This window comes from Trichosurus vulpecula, chromosome 9 (genome assembly GCF_011100635.1).
Source record: "Trichosurus vulpecula isolate mTriVul1 chromosome 9, mTriVul1.pri, whole genome shotgun sequence".
NCBI lineage: Eukaryota > Metazoa > Chordata > Mammalia > Diprotodontia > Phalangeridae > Trichosurus > Trichosurus vulpecula.
Window position 1 is genome coordinate 181025804 of NC_050581.1, and position 21549 is coordinate 181047352.

The window sequence follows — 21549 nt, forward strand, 5'->3', positions numbered from 1 at the left end:
GCTTCAGTGGCCTCTCAAAGCCCATTCTAGCTCTAAGTCTCTGACTAGCCGTGATTTCTGCTGTGCAGGTAAGGAAGCCAGGACCCTCTGTGGAGGGTCGTACGGTAAGGGGCGTTCAAACCCAGCTCTCTCCTGACTCAACGTTCACTCTTCAAACTGCCTCTTACTTTGGCCCTGTTGGAGGAGGATGGAATTATGTCTTGGGGAAGCAGAGAAGGAGGTCGTGTTCCAAGGGCCCTCCTTTACCTCCTTCTACAGATCCACTTCTGTCTCCCCAACCCATCCCTCCTGTCATCTCCCCCTGGAAAGTCGAAGCCACGATGTGAGACCACCGCATTGTCATGCATTTACACTTGTGTTTTCCATGGAAATAATTTATGCTTGGAACACGTAGGGATGAGTGCGAGACAGCTCTGGAAAAGTGAAGGACGAAGCACCTAACAATGCTCTCAAAATCACCCAGTAGCAGGGCAGGAAAAGAGCCAGGATTTTATTCCACAGTTCAAGGGTCTTGGCCATCCTCCGTGGCAGAGGACTGACAAACACCAGGCATGGGACATCTGTGGGCTGAACCATGAAAGGGATTGTGGGAGCGTAGACTTGGAGCTGGAAGTGACACCAAGGGCTGTCTACTCCAATCCTCTCACTTTACAGATGAGGAAACTGAGGCCCGATATCACATAGGTAGTGTCAGAAGCAGGCTATTTGTTTAGGCTTTAAAATTAAACACAATTCAATAAGCATTAAGAGCTGACTAGGGGCCAGGTAATTTTCTTGGCACTGGGAATAAAAAGGCAAAAATGAAAATCATTCCCACCCTCCAAGAGCTTACATTCTATTAGGACAGAGGTTCTTAAACTGGGGACTGCAGAGAGATTTCAGGGTTTCTGGAAATGTGGATGGGGAAAAAAATCAATTATATTTTTATTCTCACTAACCACTGCCTGCACCTTGGCATTTCCTTCAGTTGCTTAAAAACATCAGTCTGAGAAAAGGTCTACGGGCTTCTGCTTGCCAAAGGGGCCCATGACAAAACCAAAAAAAAAGATTAAAAACGCTTGGGTGAGGGGAAAATATGTGTATAGATGAATATATATAAATGTCTGCGTGTGTGTGTGTGTGTGTGTGTGTGTGTACATGTGTGTGGGAGGAGAGTAGCTGGGGAGATTAGGAAAGGCCTTGGTAGATGACGTCGGAGATCATCAAATCCAACGTCCTCACTTTATGAATGGGGAAATGGAGACTCAGAAATAGAAAATGCCTTACCCAAGATTACACTGCTGAGCCTCATAGGGAGACAGGGATTCCAAGAGGCAGAAGTGAGAGAGGAGAGCATACTAGGTGTGGGAGACTGCCTATGCAAAGGTGTGGAGGTAGGAGATGAAGTCTTGCATATGGAAAAAGGCAAAGTACCAGTTAGGCAGTCATATAGAGTACACGAGGAGGAGTCATATGAAATCATCCTAGAAAGCCAAGAAATTCCGTGGCCCCATCGCTCATGGGCAGCAGTCATCGTGCTTTCCTTACCAAGCTCTGGTTGTCTGGCAACATGACGATGATCTGCGCGTTATGATCCCATATCATCCGCCAGAAGTCTTTCGTGGTGTGTGGCAGAGGGTGCTGGGTTATGATGTATTCGTTGCTCCTATGATAGCCCTTTAATGGGGAAGGAAAAAAACCCACAGTGACACCTGTGCTCTCCCTGACACAGACAGCTCTGTTGAGAGAACGCTAACGGGTTTGCAAAAGGCAGCCGGTGCATCTGACTCCTTTGGAAATAGACTTTTGCTGACATGCAGGCACTTTCCCCTCCAACTGGTTTCCATTGGCAATTCCTCCTGTTGCTTTTGCTTAACACTAATTTCAACATTTATTCAAACATGTGGAAGGGTGAAATTAACAATCAAAATGAATTATCTTTATAAAAAACCAACAATAAACCAAGCCAAAGGAGCCCACCCTGCCTTCTGGAAGCAGTTCTGCGCCCTTCCTCCTCAGCTGCCCTCTCTTTAAGGTTCCACACTCCAGAAATACCCATGCTTTCCTCTGGGATTATTAAGGAAACCAGCCAGTTATTGGGATCTTCTCCTTAACCCCTTCTGGTTTAATTGTCTTTATTTATAATTAGAGTTGCTGCCTCACCATGATGTAGGATGCATTTATGTAATCTGTCCCTTTCATTCCAGGCAAGGGTGCAAGCCCCACTCTGGCACGCTCAGCTACGGGGGGAAAAACAAAAACAGCACATTATTATTATACAGATTGAACCAACAGTTTCCCAAGATCCCTTTAATGAATTAAGTCCTTCTCCCCTTCCCCCACATCCCAAGGCCATCTATACTTTCAGCAGCTTTCAGCGCTATTGGCAAAATGAAATGCTTCGGCACATTCCTAGAAGAGTCATTTCAGAAATCGAATTTGACTGCTGGAAAGGCATTCCCTGCGGGTCACCCAGCCAAGAGCGGGGAGTGCAATGACAGCAGGAGGCTTCGAGGTATTCTTGACATTAGCATGATCAGTCTAGAGCTTGAAGGAGACCTTAGAAGTCTGGGTTCAAGCCCATCATGGACAGATGAGGAAACTGAGGCCCGGAGAGAAGTTAGTGATTTGCCCAAAGTAAAATATACATACAACTCACACACATATATGTATATATATACACACACACAAAAAAACATATATGTGCATACACATATACACATATCCACACATTATATATGTATATATGTGTATGTATATGTTTGTATGCACACACACACACACATATGTATATTTTTTTTTTCCAAAGGTGGGATTTAAACCACTGTCCTCTAAGGCCACAGTCAAGGATCTTTCCACTGAACCACAATTGGATGTAAAAATAGTACTTTGGCATAGAACACTGACTCTAGCCTGGAGTCAGGAGGACCGGAGTTTAAATCCGACCTCAGACACTTACTAGCTGTATGACCCTGGGCAAGTCACTTAACTTTGATTGTCTCTCAAAACCAAACCAAACCCAAATACTTTGCTCCTTTCTCATCTTCTCACACAGACTGTAGCCCCTTTGTGAGAAACCAGTGCCCTTTATAGGTGATGAGATCCCTGTCGATTAGCTGACTGCCATGCTAGAAACCTCTTCCAGAACCCTGAACTCAAGGGCATCCACCTCCACGCCCTGAGTGACAAGGTTGGAGCAGGGGAGAGGTGGGGTTTGCTACCCTAGGAAAGTCAGCTGGCCAACCTGCCCAAATGACTTAATCAGGTGCACTGCAGATGGCACCCTGTATCTGTAAGGAGGCATGCTGACAGATTTTGGCCACAGTGACTCTTGAAGGCTGTGTTCTAGGTTTCAGGATGTGGATTTTCAGAGGATACTCACACTGAGGAAACTGAGTCCTTAACCTATAAGGGGATAGAGAATGGTGGACTAGAAGTCAGGAAGACTTAGGCTCAGATCCCACCTGAGATGTTCATTAGCTCTGTGACCTCGGGGAAGTCACTGAACCTCTCTAACACTCAGTTTCTCCATCTGTAAAATGGGGGTGTTATCTGAGATCCTTTCCAGCTTGGAATCTACGACCCTTCCTATCTAAGTAAGGTAAGACTTGAGTGATACCCACTTGGTTAAAAAAACTTCTGCAGAATTTTGCTATTTAGAAACTTAAGATGAACTGAAAACTGGACTAATCCATTTAGATCATAGGTTTAGAGCAGAGGGAACTTTCAAGGTCATTTGGACCATCCCTCTCATTTTACAGGTAGGGAAGTAAAATGACTTGGCCAGTGTCACACAGTGGTAAGAGCTGGAACCCAGGTCCTCAGAATTCAGACCCAGCACCCTTTCTGCTGCTCCATACCTTCTCCCCAGTAGTATTATAGATTATTGATTTAGAGGTGGAAGGGACATGGGAGGCTGCTGAGTTCAAGCCCTCATTTTACATGAGAAGTGAAGTGATTTGCCTGGGGCCACACAGTGAGTAAAGTGCCTAAGGCAGGATTTGAACTTAGGTTTTCCTGACCCTGAGTGCAGAGATCTAACCATTGCACCATGTGGCTGCCTTAACGGATGCTGCCACCTGCTTTTGCAGCCCACCCTAACCCCATCCATTGGTGCTGGGAAGGTGTGTGACAGCTCTGGCTGGATAAACTTACTGTTTTGCCCATGCTAACAGCTGCCCGTCCCTGCGGAACCCAAGGATAATCCATGACGAAAAACCCCTCCCAGCACTCATCTGGGTAACTGACAGTCTCACCTGGCACAACAGATGAGTTTCTGTTCTTCTCCTTGTTACATTCCTTCTGTGCACTGAAACACTCAACGTATTTTGCGTTACATTGTGTGACCAGCTGAAAGAAAACAAGACGTGCTTCCATAATCATAGCATTCATTGAACTACTTGGCGAAACAGAGCAGTGGCGAGGAGGTCCAAGACTGGTCATGATCAATTCTTCATTCCCACTAGAATGGGAGAATTGCTGATCTGGGGAGTGTGGACATTTCTGTAATTCCTGAGACCTGGGCAGGTGTAAGTTACCAATTAAAGGTAATTAAAGTCTGGTGCTCTCATTTGAAATCCAATCATGGGGAATAAGAGTTTTGCATATTTTCTCCTTCCATTAGACTGTGAGCTCCTTAAGGGCAGGGACTGTTTTTGCCTTTCTTTGAGTAGAGCACAGAGTAGATGCTTAATAAATGCTTCTTGACTCGAGAGCTAACTGGTTGACTTGCAGAATGATTTCCAATAAAGAAGAACATATTTAGGGCTATAATATGACCAGAGAGAAATCAGACATGGTCTGAGCCCCATGGGACCAGAAGTCAAAAGAGATGGCTTCCCATCCCTTATGTTAGAGTAATTGGGTTTAACTCCAAGTGTTGATTTCATTAGCTTTCTGCTATTCTTCCACCCATTTTAGCACCCTATAGGGAAAGGCTTCCTTTTCCAAAGGTAAAGGTAATGCTGTGATGGTGGGGGGAGGGGAGGGGGGAGGAGATAAGGTTAGACCAGTGATCCCACTGGCATAGGGAACTCCCAGTTGACCCACCTCCCTCTACCAGGTCAGCACCTTATCTGCAATTAGAATCCTAGAAAGCTGCTTAGATGTTAAGTGACTTGCCCAAGGTCACAAAGCCAGCATGTGTCAGCAGCAGGATTTGAACCCGGGTCTTCCTGGCGTTGAGGCCAGCAAATAGTTCACTTGATCAGGGCAGGATTCTTGGATTTTCATTCTGCCTGGGTTTTTCCTGACTCTTGTCAGTGGTTCCTTTCTATTTGAGTTTCTGTGGTGACTAGGGCCCCTGAAAGAACAAGACTTTCCACCTGAATGAGCCGCCATCTTTGTCGGATGAATGTTTTTGAGAAGCAAGTGTGAATGGTATGGATAGTACAGAAAGAGGTAGGAAAAAGTTACAAAGGGAGGAACCTCAAATATTTTTCATAAGTCTCATTCTGGGTATGGAAATGGGTTTCAAAATCTCCTGTGTCCTCACTGTTAATTGTTCCCCTTCAATGGACTGCCAAGTGTCTGCTTTACTCATGGAAAAGACGGAAACACCACGTGACCATAGCAAGGGGCAGGGATGGGAGGCAGTGCTGGCCCATTTATCATTTTCCCATCATTTGGCACCTGCTCTAATTGGCCTGGCAGTTTATTTCTGGAGCAGAGATTCAAATAGAAGGAGCTGGTTTCTGGAGAGGATATAACCACAGGAAGGAGAACTGCCCAGACTGGTCACATGCTGCCGCCATCTTGACAGTATTTCAGCTTTTATCCATGATGCCCATGTTGCCTCTTATACATGTTTTACAAATTTGCTGTACATGAAAAATCTGTATGTACTCCTTGTCTCTCCCATTAGAATACCAAATTTTGAGCAGAAGTTGTTCGATTCTTTGCACTTATATTCCCAGAACACAGCAAAGTGCCTGGCACATAGTAGGCACTTAGTTAATAGATGCTGAGTGATATTTTAATTTTACTAATATTTAACTGTGTCCCTATTTATTGTCTCCTATCCCTCATATACTGGAAGCGCTTTAAAGGAAGAGATTCTGTCTTATTTATTTTTGCATCACTCCAAGTGCTGAGCAGAGTGTATTGTACATAGTATGTGCCAACCAATGGATCACTCGATAACCAACAGGCATTGATTAAGTGTTCACTGTATGCCAGACACGGCGGTTGGCCCTGGGGGTAGAAATACAAAAGTGAAATAACTGCTCTTCTTAAAGTGGTTCCATTCTATTACACACACACACACACACACACACACACACACACGCTCATGATGTTCCAAAAATCTTAGCACGGTTTTAAGCTATTAAAGCCCCCCCCCCCAAAATGTGATATTTCCATCTCTTCTATAAGTAAAGCAGACACTTTGCAGTATATTTAAGGTGAACTTAATTAACAGTGGGAACACTGGGTTTTGAACCCCACCTTAATGCTTAAAATCAAATTTTCATGAAAAATACCTACGGCACTTTTTGGGGGGTAACTTGGCATTAAATGCTACTTTTCTTATCTTTTTTTTTACAAGATACTGAGGATTTAAACTATGCTAAGACTTTTGGAAATCCTCTCTATCTAATCATCTATAGCAATATATCATCTATAGCTCTCTCTCTTTCTTTCTCTCTATATGTACATATATCTACATATAAATGTAATTACTTATTGTATATTTAATAGACCCACTAAGTAATTGCTGTTTATTGAAGATAGGATGAGTCAGCTACTACAATAGTTTTTCAAAAGGCTATTTTTGGTAGGGAAGGATCTGGAAATGTTTCTATTCCCAATTAGACCTGGTAGTTATTTGGCAAACTGACCAAGAATGTGGCTAAGGATGTTTCTTGGTGCTTTGGTTAGATCTCTGAATTGTTAGAGAAATCTGCTGTTCTCTGTATGGGACCAGTCAGGCACCAGCTGTCAGTGACATGGCCTTTCCTATGTAGTTTGCACTAGCCAGCACCTGAAGGCTCTTAAGCCCCATTTTGTGATTTGCTGAGGCCATTCCTTTCCTTGGCCTCTGTGTTAAATACATTTCAAATACAATCATGGAACTTTTCCTCTGAATACATCTCAATCTATCTAAAATAGCCCAGAGAAGACCATCGACTTTAGGCTGCTAGACCATTTTATTACTTTACAGCTGAGGCCCAGAGGCGAAGTGATTTGTGGGTAAAGTGACCAGGATCACAGCCTGGTCATCGGATTCCAAACCAGCTTTCTGTCCCCTGCTTCACCTTCACAACTTTCTTAGGCATTCTGCTACGAAAGGCATTACCTTGAACTGCTTTTCTAGACGCGTCTTCCCTCCCACGCCAGGGATGAGGATACTGTTGACGTAGCTATGTAGCTGATTAGAGGCGACTTCTGTCTCCTTTCCCAGAATGGCTTCCAACAAGGCATCGTGAATGAAAATGTACTGCTCCTACAAGGCAAGAGGTCAGTCGGGTTTGGGAATCAGGTAATCACTGAAGACAGATGTATAACCACAGAAACCTCCTCTAGGAAGTCTTCCCAGATTGATCCATGATCATCATTCACTTGGGTTGAATTCTTTGTGTGTGTGTATATATATATATATATATATATGAATATACACACCCATCTACTTATACATGGATGCATATATGTGTATTTATAGAATGGGCATATGTATTATGTATGTCCTGTGTGTGTATGTATTATGTATACAAAATGCATGTACACATTATATATATAATATACATAATATGTATATATAGCATACAGCTATGATATAAAAAGGTAAGAGAGTGTGGCAGGTTATGTGTGTATATTATATACATGTATATAATGCTATATACTGTTTAATATACACACATGTGTATATTATATATGTCATATATTACATAGACATAGTTATATTATATATACATATACACACAACCTTCCACACTTTTTACCTTTTCATAGATTACTTTAGAATTATTCTCCAGCTGTTTAATCAATGTCTTCGTCTCCCTCAACTAGAGAGTGAATTCTGAGCATAGAACATGTCTCTTCTATCCTCGTAGAACCTAGCACCAGAGCTAGGCACATCATAGTCTCCTTTTTTTCTTGTATATTAAGCTGTGAATTTCATGTTATTCAGTCGTCATTGGTTTTTCAGTCATGTCCAACTCTTGGTGTCCCCATTTGGGGTTTTCTTGGCAGAGATACTGGAGTGGTTTGCGATTTCCTTTTCCAGTTCATTTTACAGATGAGGAAACTGAGGCAAATAGGGCTAAATGTCTTGTCCAGGGTCACATAGTTAATTAGTATCTGAGACTGAATTTGAACTCAGGTCTTCCTGAGTTCAGGCATGGCGCTCAGTCCGCTGCACCACCTAGCTGCCCCTGAATTTCATGTTACATGCTTTAAAAAAAATAAAAAGGATATATTAAGTTTCACATCGTAGTAACAAAACTGTCCTGCTTTGCTCTGACCCTATTTGTACTTCTGCTCTCAATCAATCAACAAGCATTTATTGAGATTGTGCAGCAACCGTGAATACAAACAGAATTAAATAGTCCCTGCCCTCAATGGGGACACAACAAGTAGATATATCAAGTACAGACAGAATCAATACTGATAGACACAAAGTGATCTGATGCAAGGTAGCCTGGGAGGTGGGGTGCTTGCAGCTGGGGGAATCAGGGGGAATCGGGTAGAAGACGATGCTTGAGCAGTGTCTTAAAGGACTGCAGTTGAGAGCAATCAGGAAGGGCTTCGGGTGGAAAACGGTGCCTGAGCAGCATCTTTGAGGCTCCCTCCTCAATACTCTTAAAAAAATGTTCCTAACTTCCCACGACATTCGTCTCTCCTAACACACTCTAGACCAGTAATGAGTAAGAACACTAGATGTTAAAATCACCAGCACAGAAATGTATGAATTTAAATAAAAGGACAATGAAACTGGCGTGGTTGCTGCTCCCCTAATTTAAATATAAACATATTTTTGTACATAAAATACTTGATTCAGATCTGGAAAGGGCCCAGGAGGTCACTGACCCCAATGCCCCCATTTCTGGACCTATGGTTCATTAGTATGGGATCATTTCTGCTGAGGATATTTCCTCTACCAAAGCAGATGGATGAATGCTGTGGATTTTGCAGTCTCAGAGAGTTCCTGGGGGCACTAAGTTTAAATGACTGGTTTATGGACACACAGCCACTATATGTCAGAGGCAGGATTTGAACCCAGAGTCAGAAATCAGCTGTCTGTCCCGCATACCGACTTATTTCATTTTACAAATGATGAAACTGAGGCTGCGAGAGGACAAATGCCTTTTCCAAGGTTTCACAGTGGAACTGAGACTACCCCTGGTCCTCTACCTCTATACCCAGCCCTACCTCCAGTGCCCCAAGCCCTGACGGGCCGTTGAGTCTGTTTCCTGAAATTCCCACGAGAGCACAGCACCTTTGGTGAGCTGCGTCTCTGGCAGGAACTCCACTGGCCGCCAGTGGCTCAGGCCCAGAAGAGCACCACCCCTGAGGCTTACCTCCGTCTGGACGAGGTAGTTACGCTGCGTCCTGATGTGTTTCAAGAATCCCAGGACGTTAACTGTGCTTTTGTCTTTTATTTGCTGTAGCATGCTGTCTATGACAATGTAGGTGCCTGTCCTGCCCACTCCAGCACTGTAAGACATCAAGGACATACAGGTGATATGATGCCCGGCCTCTTAGTACAGTGGCCCGCTGAAAGGGGGGTTTCAGCAGGGCTGTGTAGGTCTTCAAAAATGCTGCTTCTTTTACAATATTTGAAAGCTTCTATAGTAATGTTTGTGGAAATGGAAAGATGTGACAAAAGTGGGAAGAGATATCAGAGGTTGTAAATTTAGAGCTAGAAGGAACCTTCTTGGCCATCAAATATAACTTCCTCTTTTACAGATGCGGAAACTGAGGTGCAGGAAAGTGGAGTGACTTGCTGAAAGTCACACTGGTGGCAGATATTGGACTCAAGTCTGCGTCCTCTGACTCCACACCCAGCTCTCTTTCCATGGTACCACACTGACCTTCCTATGGCCTGAATAATAAAGATCATCCTGTGCCTGATACTTACTGGCTATATGACACTGGTAAGACACTAAACCTCCCCAGCCTCAATTTCCTCGTCTGTAAAATGGGCTTAGACCGGATGCTCACGGAGGCCACTTCCAGCTTTAAAACTATGATTCTAGGAATTAATATAAATAGGAAACTAGGCAGCTTCCCGATCCAGAGAACAGCAAGGTCAAGCCTTCCATAATCTGGCTGTCGCACATTGCACATTATCTCCACTTAATGGATTGCCTTTATCTATGTTAATTCATTTGATTTTTACAACAACCCTGTGAGATAGGTATATTATTCCTGTTTATTATTCCTGTTGTACAGATGAGGAAACTGAGTCACAGAGCTATTAGGTGACTTGCCTAAGGCCACACAGCTAAGTGTAGGAGGTAGGATTCAAATTCAGGTCTTCCTGGATTCAAATCCTGTGCTCTAATCGCTATACCATCTAGCTTACTATTAAAGCAATTCTTTGGACAGTTCCCCAAAATGGAGCTCCTATGAGGAATTTCTAATGACAAGATGCATCACAACCAGCACAACACACTTACTTGGAGCAGGGCATTGTGGGGGGCAGAGCAGGGGTATGGGAAAGGAAGGTTCTGGAGTGCTGCTATATTGGTCTAGGGAACTCCTGGAGTGGACTCCGGTTGTGGACTCCTTCCAAGAGGCAGATCAACAACTAGTCTACAATTTATCATATTAAGAGAGTTGGCTGGGGTTATCAAGAGGACTTAGAATCAGTCAACCAAACAAACATTTATTAAGCGCCTATTACGTTCTAGGCACTGAGGGTGCAAATATAAAGAATGAAATGTTCCCCTCTCAATGACCTCAAGCTGAGGTTTGATGACTTGCCCAAGACCACAAAGCTAACAGGGTCAAAAATGATTGAAACCAGGTCTTAACGACAACTTCCAGACTCCATCTTCACCATCCCTCTCATCCAGAAATATGGAGGTTCATTTTTGCTAGTGGCAAAAGTGACACATTTACCATGAAAGTGAGTCATACTTTCCACCCAGGTGCTCCATGTAAATCCAACACCTCAATGAGTCTAGTAATGAGAACGTTTCCCCTTTTAACTTTTAATGAGGATTTTAACTTCTCTAGAGACCTTTCACAGCTCTATTTCAAGCACTGTGACAGTATTCTGGTAGGGCATTTCTCCATTTTACAGATAGCCAAACTTCAAGGTTGAGAAGCCAATCAGTGAAAGAGTAAGGCCCAGAAGCCAGAGCCCCTGGGACTCTGTCCTCAGTTCTCATTATGACCACCGTGTTGTATCCTTCATGGAGGCTGGGGAAGCTGGTCTCACCTGCAGTGGACGAGTACGGGCCCCATGTCTGGCGTCCTGGCTGCCGACGACCTCCTCACGAATGTCAGCACAGGGAGGGCGTATTCCGGCACTCCCATGTCAGGCCACTGGGTGTAGTGATACTGGATCACAATTCTTTCATTCTGGCGACCCTTAGGGTTTCCCTTCTGACCCTACACGGAAAGATGGAAAGAATTTCTTTGAAAGAGGTCATCTATTTCCTCTCAGTTCTGTGTGCCAGAAGTAAATGCGATATAGCAGTGCACAATGGCATTAGTGAATGATAGTAACTAAAAATCATAGCTAACATCTCTATGGCTCTTTAAGGTTTGTAATCTTCACAATAACCACAATGGGGAGCTGTTATTATTATCCCCATCTTCCAGATGGGGAAAAGGAGGCTTAGAGAGTGTTGATGTTAATACTTTAAAGAAGAGGTAGTTTAAAAAAAAAAAACAACACACCATTATCTACAAAACAAATCAAAAGCCTTTCTCATAATTTCTAAAACAGTGTGGTGGCCCACTCACATACCTTTTTCACTTTAGTATTTCTGACTGAAAAACGACGGACAGTATAGCAGGCATGAACTTTTGTGCTCTTCAGGGTGACGATAATGTTTCCATATTCCTCACTATTCTCTGTTGGCCAGTACTGGTCACATTTTCTCTGAGAGAAAGAAAGAAAAAGAAAGGAAAAAAGAAAGAAAGGGAGAAAGAAAAGAAGGACAGGAGAAAAGGTAGAAAAAAAGAAAGAAGAAAGGAAGGAGGGAAGGAAGAAAAGGAGGAAGGAAGAAAGAGGAAGGAGGGAGGGAAGGGGAGAAGGAAGGAAGGAGAGAGGGAAGAAAGAAAGGAAGGAAGGAAGGAAAAGAGAAAGAAAGAAGTAGGAAAAAAGAAGAGGGAGGGAAGATGAAAAGGAAGGAGGGGAAGAAGGGAGGGAAGAAAGAAGGAAAGGAAGGAAGAAAAAAGAAGGAAGGAAGAAAGGAAGGAAAGAAAGAAAGAAAGAAAAAAGAAAGCAGTCATCAATCAGAATAGAAGAACTGTGCATGGCATGTCTTCTAATATATAAAGGACCCGTGATGAAATGAGCATAGGGAACTTCTGGTCTGGGGAATTCTCTCCAACAACCCAGCATGCAACCCATCTGAGACTTAGTGAATCCATCCTAGGGAGCTGCCTGAGGCTCAGAGGTTAAGGATTTGCCCAGCATCATAGGAAGTAGGAATTGGTGGCAGGATTTGAACCTCAGTCTCCCTGACTTCAAACCGTAAGCCCATGCTGTTGCTTCTTGTAAGGAAGTGATCTTAAATTGGGTTTAGTGGGCAAGGGAGAGGCAGTATGAAATTGAGAGATGCTAGGGAGCCGGCCTCAGAACCAGGAAGACCAAAGTTTAAGCGCCAAATGGGCCGTGTCCAGGCTCTGTGAACTTGCTAATGCTCTGAGTTCCTGGGAGGGTGTGTTGGGGGTGGGGATGGGGCAGGAATGTTTCCCTTTGAGTTCCAGCCAGTGAAATCCCAGTCCCATACTGCTCCTTATCTCTACTGTGCACCCCAGATCTTGGCTTCCCATGACCAATGAGAGAGTGAGCCTGGTGGATTTGACTTCGAGAGATGCTGGGGGAAGCATTACTTCTATGTTCACTTGAGGAAATGGGATTAGTATTCTTTGGCCATCACTAAATGAAGACAGAGGTAGATCCTTAATGGACATACTTGTGTCACGGATAAGATGCAGTAAAAATACCTGACATTAGTTCTTTCATGTTTGCAAAATACTTTCTGTTTATGATTTGCATCTTGTAAAAACACCAAGAGGCAGGTACCACAGGTGTTGTCATATCCATTTTACAGATGATAAAGCCTCAGCTCAGAGGGATTAGGCGACTGGCCCAGAGTCACACAGCCATCGAGGGCTAGAGGTGGACTTTGAATTGAAGTCTTCAATTCAAAGATTTCAAGTCTAGCACTTTGTAAGTTGACTCCCACATAACCTGGCAAAACTGAGGCAAGGAATGGTCAGTCACTTGGGAAAAGCCAAAAGGAAGAACTGAATCAGGCTGGATATTGGATCTGAGCCTGATTTCCAGAGCTGGTACAAACTACAAACTGGCATCCTCTTGGTCACAGGGAGAGACAATCTGGTCCCATCTCTTCATTTTACAGACAAGGAAATGTCACTTGATCATTGTCAGAAAGATGGTAAAGCTGAGATTTGAACCCAGATCTTTAGACCCTAAATCCAATGGAATCTGTTACAGAAATCCTCATTTTCAAATAAATCAGTTCTGGACAAGGGATGTGGGACAGTGGGATGAGGGTTCAAATCAAGAGGTTCCTACCCTTCCTTTTTCCACAAGATTTGTGATCATGATGATGATTCCAGTGTTCTGCTCCCAAATCATCCTCCAAAAATCTTCAAATGTTGACTTGAGAGGTCCCTGTGTGGCCACATAGGCTTTTGCTTTGTTGTAGCCCTTCAAAAACAAGAATGGAACTGGGTCAGATAAAAGCAGCTCCCCCCTCCCCCCACCAATAGCAGGTTAATGAATAACAGAAACACCTTCCCCACCCAATGCTATGGAGAGGACAAGGGGACATGACACCTCCTCAGAATTATTTATTCTCCATTTTCATAACAGGTTTACAAAATGGTTCTCACTTACATCGACGTAGTTTGCATTAATGTAGTCACTGTGCTTAGAGTCTTTTCCTGGTAAAGGCCTTAACTTCACTCGACTGTGGTCATCTGTAGGGGTAAAATTTTTAAAAGTCCATAATTCAAGAGAGGACAGGATTATTGGGGGGGGGGGCGAATTTTATCTTTCTTTCGTTTTTTACCTATTCTTCATTTCTAAATCTATCCCTTCCCACCATCCCACACGAGTGAGTCATCCATTGTAACAAAGAATAACAAAGAGAAAAAAGGCAATTCAGTAAAACTAACAACACATTAATTAAGCCTAATATTATATGCAATACCACACACCCATAGTCTACCATGTTAAGTGTTTTTTTTTTTAATGCAAACAGGAATCTTCCAGAATGAGTCTGGGTCAGAGGTTTTTTTTTTTTTTTTTTGTGGAGCTAGAACCATGATTTCATCAATATGTAGCACTCCTGGTGTAGAGACTGCCTTTGCTCCTATCTCCCTGCATTCTCTAACTTGCAGTCTTACAGAGTTGCCTGTGGGTACCATGAAGCTGAATAACTGAATTATAGTCTGTGAATCACATGGCTAGGAGTCTCAGAGTTCTTCCTGCTGCACAGCCAGCCCTCTGTTGGTTATGCTAAGCTATCTCTCAACCAGAAAACAGGACCAGAGATTTAGAGATGGATGTGATATAGTCCAGCCTACTAAATTTTACAGGTGAGGAACTGAGGCCCAAGATCATAAGGGTGGTGAATGGCAGAGCCAAGATTTGAACCCCTGTCTTCTAATCCCAAAATCTAGCACTTTTTTCACTCTATGACATTATCCTCTAATACAACATGAGTATTCAACTGTCTGGGCCCATTTAAAAAACTCGGGGCCACTTCTGCTTCTGTCTCAGCATCTCTCCCATGGGTGAGCCTCAGGAAAACCAAACTAATTTTTTCATCAGCTGAAGTAAATTGGAACCCAGACAGTAAACTGGAAAGGAAGGATCTGACATCTAGCACTGCAAAGCAGCATCAGTGTAAAGTCCCTTCCTTGGCATTTAAAGTCCTTTAAAACCTGACCCTGCCTTTCTACCATTCTTCTCTGCTTTTCCTCCCCAGCCTCACTTCATTCACCTCATCGTCTGACCAGCCTGGCCCTCCTGCTGTTCTTTGCATAGAACATTCCATCTTCTCTCTTGGTGCCCTGGCACTGGCCATCACCCATCCCTGCAATGCTCTCTCACTTCTCCTGTGTCTCTTAGAATCCTTGGCCTCCTTCAGCTCGTATTCCTCCTTCTGGAGAAGGTCTTTTCCAGGCTCCCTCCAGTTGAGCCTTCTCTTCTGAAGAGAATCTTCAGAGAGTTATCTTTTATTTTCTTTGTTGTATCTTGTATATACATATGTATGTACATGTTGCATCTACCATGAACCTTTGACCTCCTTGAGGGTATGGACCGTTTGTATCTTTCTCTTATTCCTAAGGCTTAGCACAGTACTTGGTGCTTAATAAATTCTACTTGACTGAAGGTCTAGAGTTATTTGTACCACAATCCCTCTGTATCAGGGCAAATAATGGAAGGTGGGAGGAGATTATGTCACATCATACGGTTGGTTGGTTATTGTCCTTTGTTTTCAAAGAGGATCAAAAGACACCACCATGTTGGGGTCAAGGTGTGTCATATAGAAGAACACTAGCTTCGGTTTGTACTTGAGGCATGGAGAGGTGTCTCTCCCACTCAACCCCACCTTCCCACCCGTTCCCACCAGGCAGATCATCCTATTCATCCACAATTTCTAGATAGAACTCTGGAAATTAGAGGACCAGAGAATTGGTTTTCAGTAGATGGCAGAGTCTGAGCCCAAAAGCGTATTGCCAGGACTTGATCCAAGGTTCTCCTGAGCCTTGTTTTGTGAACAAAAATCGCCTCCCTCTGACTATCATAGAGAAGGAGACCCTCCATCAGGCCAGTAAATGAAGAGAGAGGAAGTCAGAAGCCACAATCAGGGCCTTCCTGGCTGGAAATAGAATTAGCCAAAGTAAATTTACACTTCTGTTTGGAGAGAGGCACCCATTCCCTCGATCAGTCCAATCCAGAGCTTGGCTTTGGCAATATTTACTTAAGGCCACCATATCAGTTAGTGCTCACGGATTCTGTCAAGTCTGACCACTTCCCCAGTGGCTAAGCTTTGAAATGTGGTTACAAGGGTTAACAAGATCATTACAAAGTGTCGCCTTTCTCTGTATCCCCATGTCTCAGCACAGAGCAGGTGCTTAACAAATGTCTGCTGACTTTGCCTTTTGCCACAAAAGTAGGTCTTGTTAACTGGATGACTTGATATTCCCTGGATGTAGGCTGGACATTACCACCTCAGAGCCTTGGCTTACAGTGTTTCCTATGCCTGGAGAACCTTCATTCCAATAGCTCTATCAGGCAAAATCCTACAGATCCTTAAAGGTCCAGCTCAAATGCCATCTCCTGACCCCCTCAACCACAGGTGACCAATGACCTCCTGCACAAAGAGAGGTGGTATAATAGGCCACCTAGTCAGGAAGACACAAGTTAAATCTGGCCTTAGACACTTACCAGCTGTGTAACCCTGGGCAAGTCACCTAACCCTGTTTGCCTCAGTTTTCTCAGTAAAATGAGCTGGAGAAGGAAAATGGCAACTCATTTTAGTATCTTTGCCAAGAAAACCCCAAATGGTGTCACAGAGAGTCATCCGTGACCAAAACTGACTGAACAAAGAGGTTCCTTAAGGCTCTAGATCTGTGTTCCTATAAGCTTATGAAGTAAAGTTGTTATTCATCCTTTGTTCTTGAAGACAACCAGTGACCTCAAGGGTCATGTCTTAACTTATGTGTGAATTGAATTTAAGTGAGGCAGAGTTGCACAAAGTCATCAGCCTCACTCTCTCTGTCCAGAGCCATCAAAGTCCAGTGGCAATGCAAAAGTCAAGAGGACTGGTGATGGCCCAGGACAATGTGGATGACCTTGGTGTCTTCAACGTCTGACCAAGCTCTAAGGGCTCCACAGTGCCTGCTTCATGGCCGTGGGAAACAATTGTTCTCATCTGCCCATTCCACTGAGGGAAGTCATCACATGCCTAGGGCAGACATCCCCCTAACTCACCGAGGGGTTTGACTTCTGTCAGTTACTCTCAAGGTGGTTTAGCCCATCTGCCTGGGGTGTGGCTGCTGTGCAGCTTTTTGGAGCCACAGGTAAGAGTTGGGTGGGCACCAAGGGCTGATGAGCAGCCTTCACACCAGAGATGCTAGGCCCCCTGAACACCCTCTACATCCCATGAAGGGAAATATGCCTTAATGGAAAGAGCTTGTAAACCAGAAGCTAGCCCCTGATCTTTGAAGTATATTATGCATTATTTTGCCACCTATTAACAAACCATATCCCTCTTTCACTCAAGTCTGAACAGTGCCTTTTGACCTCCAAAGATGTTTATCTCAAGGTCACATGGCTCTGCACCATATTTGTGTTGGTTTTACACACAAATAGCAGAACACTCAATGTTAACAACCTGTCCTTGTTCCCCAACTTCTCTCACCATTTCTGTAAACTGGCTGGAGCAAAGTATGATTGATAAAAAGCTTATTAAAAAATTAAGTAATAAATACCACCTGCCAGCTGTCTTTCCTGCATAAAGAGCATGATTCTCTAATCATACAAGTTACCTGTGCCTTATGCTGTTCTCTCAAGGTCTATAGAAACAAATACCTCTTTGTTGAAGCCACTGTCCTCGGAGACATTTCTAACATTTGAAAAACTTTGGGGTCTAAGACTAAGGACATGTGAGAAAACTACTTCCAGCTTCCCTCTGACAGAGGTAAATTTATCTATTTTCGGAACCTAACAGATGTCATTACTTATTTCATTTCCCAAGGTTTAGAAAGGCATTTCTCAAACTCAGCCACTGATATTCAAGGCCCCCCATAATGAATGAGTACAAAAGATCTTGATACCTCCTTAGTTCAATAAGGACCTCAAGAGAACTCATCACTGGATGAGCCAAGTGACCTTGTCACCCTCAAAACAAGCTTATTTGGGTTCAGAAACTCAGCTAACCTCCACCCCCAGTCCCCCTCGGGAGATGAATTGTAGTGCTGGCGTTGGTTGCAGAGTCGGGCTGTAGGCCAGGTTCTGAGCAGCTGGAACACTGTCTTCTTGTCTCCTGATTAAGCTACCTGAACTCTAGTGGCCTGATGAAGGGCTAATGGAGGAGAAAATGTTCTCATTGAGTCACGTTCACTGGTTGTTTCGGCTGGGCTAATAAGAGATTAGCTTGTGGACTGTTTCCTTCTTTCTGATTTTTGGCACCCTGTTTTTTTATTGCTTGGCTCTCAGTCAGCACCTAGCGAGAACACTTCATCACTTACTCCGGTTGATTAGATTTTAGAGCTTATTACTCACATGCTAAAATGTTGATGTATCTGTTTTTGTGCTTGTTATCTGGGTGATTGGAATGTTCGGCCGTGATGTTCATATCAGCAGTACAACGTTGTACTTCCTAGTGAAGAAAACAAATGGGAAACAGGCGATTAGAGAACATGGTTTGCATTGCTGGGAACAGTTATTTTCCTTCTATGATGTTATTTGGATTTTATCTCTGGTCTAGACCTATGATCTTATCAGTGTGAGAGAACTCCAGATGCAGAAACTCCCTCCACTTGTGCAGATCAGCAACTCAAATGTACCTTAGAGCCTCTGAAAATTGCTCAATGCAATGGGAGGGCTGTGGCTTGACCACAGTCACATACCCAGTGTCATTGGCAGGACTTGATAAGGTCATTCCTCTATCCACAATGACTTCTCAAAGGCCCTATTGCTAAAGTGATAATGTATTCCCAGTTATTAATTTTTTTCTAAACTAAGATCTGCCTTCTCTTTTTCCCACCTCTCCCCCATTCCACTCCACTGAGAAACCAAGGAAAACAAAACCCCTATTAGAAACATGATAAGAAAACAAATATTTTCATTAGTCATGTATAAAAACATATCTTGATCTGTACTGAGTTCAACACCTCTCTCTCAGGAACTGGGGGGCATGTTTCATCATACATCCTCTGGAACTATAGCTGGTCATTGTGTTGGTCAGAGTTTTTAAGACTTTCAAAGTCACTTGTTTTTAAAAAGTAGCTGTTATGGTATAAATTATTCTCCCAATTCTGCTCACTTCACTTTGTCTCAATTCATAAAAGTCTTATCGGGTCTTTCTGAAACCACCCCCTTCATCATTTCTCATAGCAAACAGTATTTCATCATAAGCATATATCACAACTTGTTCAGCCATTTTTCAAGTTATGGGCACCCTTTCAGTTTCCAATTCTTTGCACCCATGAAAACAACTGCTATATTTTTGTACACATGAGTCTTTTTCCTGTTTATTTGATCCCTTTGGAGTATAGTAGTGGTATTACTAGGTCAAGGGTATGCACAGCTTAACAGCATTTTGAACATAGTTCCAAACTGCTTTGTAGAATGGCTGGACCAGTTTACAACTCTACTAACAAGGCATCAATGCTTCTGTTTGCTTACACTTCCTCTAGCATTTGTCATTTTCATTTTTTATCTACTTTACCCATCTGATGGATGTGAGGTGGAAGTTGAGATGTTTTAATTTGCATTTCTTTAATTATTAATGATTCTAAGTATTATTTTCATATGGTTATTGAGAGCATGGATTTCTTCCCTTGAAAACTACTCATTTATATCCTCTGATATCAATTGGGGAATGGTTCTCATTCTTACTAATTTGAATCCGATCTATATCTATATCTTACATGTCTTAGAAAAGTTATACTTATCAGAGAAACTAGCTGCAAAGTTATTTCCCATTCACATGCTTCTCTTCTAGTTTTAGTTGCATTTATTTTGTCTGTGCAAAAACTAATTTTATGTAATCAAAACTGACCATTTTCCTTCCTGGAAAATTCTTGATCCCTTGCTTTGGTTACAGACCCTTCCCCTATCTATAGGTCTTACGGGTAATTTCTTTCCAGCTTCTCCAGTATGTTTATGATATTAACCTCTGTGTCTAAGTCAAGCAACCTATTTTGAGTTTTCTTGGCATGTAGTGTGGGATGCTGGTCAATACCAAGTTTCTGCCAGACTATTTTCTAGTTTTCCAAACAAATTTTGTCTACACAGTGAGTTCTTATTCCAATAGATAGGGCACCTAGGTAGGAGTTTAAATCTGGCCTCAAATACTTTCTAGCTGTGTGACCCTGGGCCAATCACTTAACCCCATTTCCCTCAGTTCCTCATCTATAAGATGAGTTGGAGAAGGAAATGGCAAACTACTCCAGTATTTTTGCCAAGAAAACCTCAAATGGAGTTGCAAAGAGTATGACAGGGTTAAAATGACTGAATAACAATTATAACACCAATAGCTGGTTCTTTGGATTTATCAAACACTGGGCTACAGTGTTCATTTGCTTTGGTGTGCTGTGTTCCTAATTTGAATTTGTTCCACTGATCAACTCCTCTATTTCTTACCTAGTACTAAATTGGTTTTTTTTATGCATATAGATTTGTAATATAGTTTGAGATCTGGGATTGCTAAATCCCTTCTTTTATACTTTTTTCTTTTCATTTATACCCTTGATATTCTTTTCTTTTTTGCTTCTCAGATGAATTCTGTTATTGTTTTTAGTTCTATAAGGTGGTAGTTTGATGACTGGCATGACATTGAGTAAGTTAACTTACATGGGATTGTCAGTATTATTACATCGGCCTTGCTTACCCATGAGCAATGACTATTTCTTCAGCCACTTAAATTTGCCTTTATTTATGTAAAGAGTCTCTTTTAATTGTGCTTGTATAGTGTTTGTGTCCCTTAGCACTTCCTGTGTGTCTATTCCACTTCATTCAGAAACATTTATTAATGAAATGCTATGAGGAAGACATTGTGCTGGGCACTGGGGGAAATACAAATAAATCAATTATTTATTAAATGCTTACTCTGTGGTAGACACTGTGCTGAGCTGCTACCACCTGAAGATACCAACCAAGAAAGGCAAAAAGTCAACACTGAAATAAATAAGTGTATACAACATATATTCAGAGAAGATGGCGGAGAACCAGAGAGGGGAAGGCTGTAGCCAATGAAGGGGCCATCCTTGACTTACAATATGGTGGTGGTAATGTGGTATATGCACGAACATACCATAAGTAGTCCATTCTATTTATTTCCATCCAGCACCAATTCATTCAGTGCTACTAAGTGTCTAGTACTGTATTAAGTGCTGGGGAAATAAAAGACATGAACAAAATATTCCTGATCTCAGGAATCTCACATTCTGTTGGAAGGTGGTTGGATCAGGAGGACATATAACATATACATAACTTGGAAAGCAGGACAGCAGTTCTTAACATTTTTCTTTTAAATTTCTATTTTTAGTCATTTTTATTTACCTTTGTAAATAAGGTTTTTAAATGCATAAAATGAAATACAGAGAATTACAAGGGAAGCCAATTCTGTTGAAAAATAGGGCTTTGTGTTTTTAGTATTTTAATTTTTAATATTTATATATTTA

General features: G+C 42.6%; 1 protein-coding gene across 2 annotated transcripts in view; it reads right to left on the reverse strand.

Moving 5' to 3' along the window:
* PTPRG (protein tyrosine phosphatase receptor type G) overlaps window positions 1-21549 on the reverse strand; it is an 813122-nt gene that overhangs the window by 34092 nt on the left and 757481 nt on the right. For both annotated transcript variants that reach the window (XM_036737740.1, XM_036737741.1), the window contains 10 exons: window positions 18425-18521; window positions 14024-14106; window positions 13700-13834; window positions 11897-12031; window positions 11363-11535; window positions 9495-9630; window positions 7274-7420; window positions 4236-4329; window positions 2143-2219; window positions 1528-1656 (listed from right to left, as the gene is read on the reverse strand). In XM_036737740.1, the coding sequence (XP_036593635.1) occupies window positions 1528-1656; window positions 2143-2219; window positions 4236-4329; window positions 7274-7420; window positions 9495-9630; window positions 11363-11535; window positions 11897-12031; window positions 13700-13834; window positions 14024-14106; window positions 18425-18521 (1206 nt within the window). The remainder of the gene's footprint in view (window positions 1-1527; window positions 1657-2142; window positions 2220-4235; window positions 4330-7273; window positions 7421-9494; window positions 9631-11362; window positions 11536-11896; window positions 12032-13699; window positions 13835-14023; window positions 14107-18424; window positions 18522-21549) is intronic.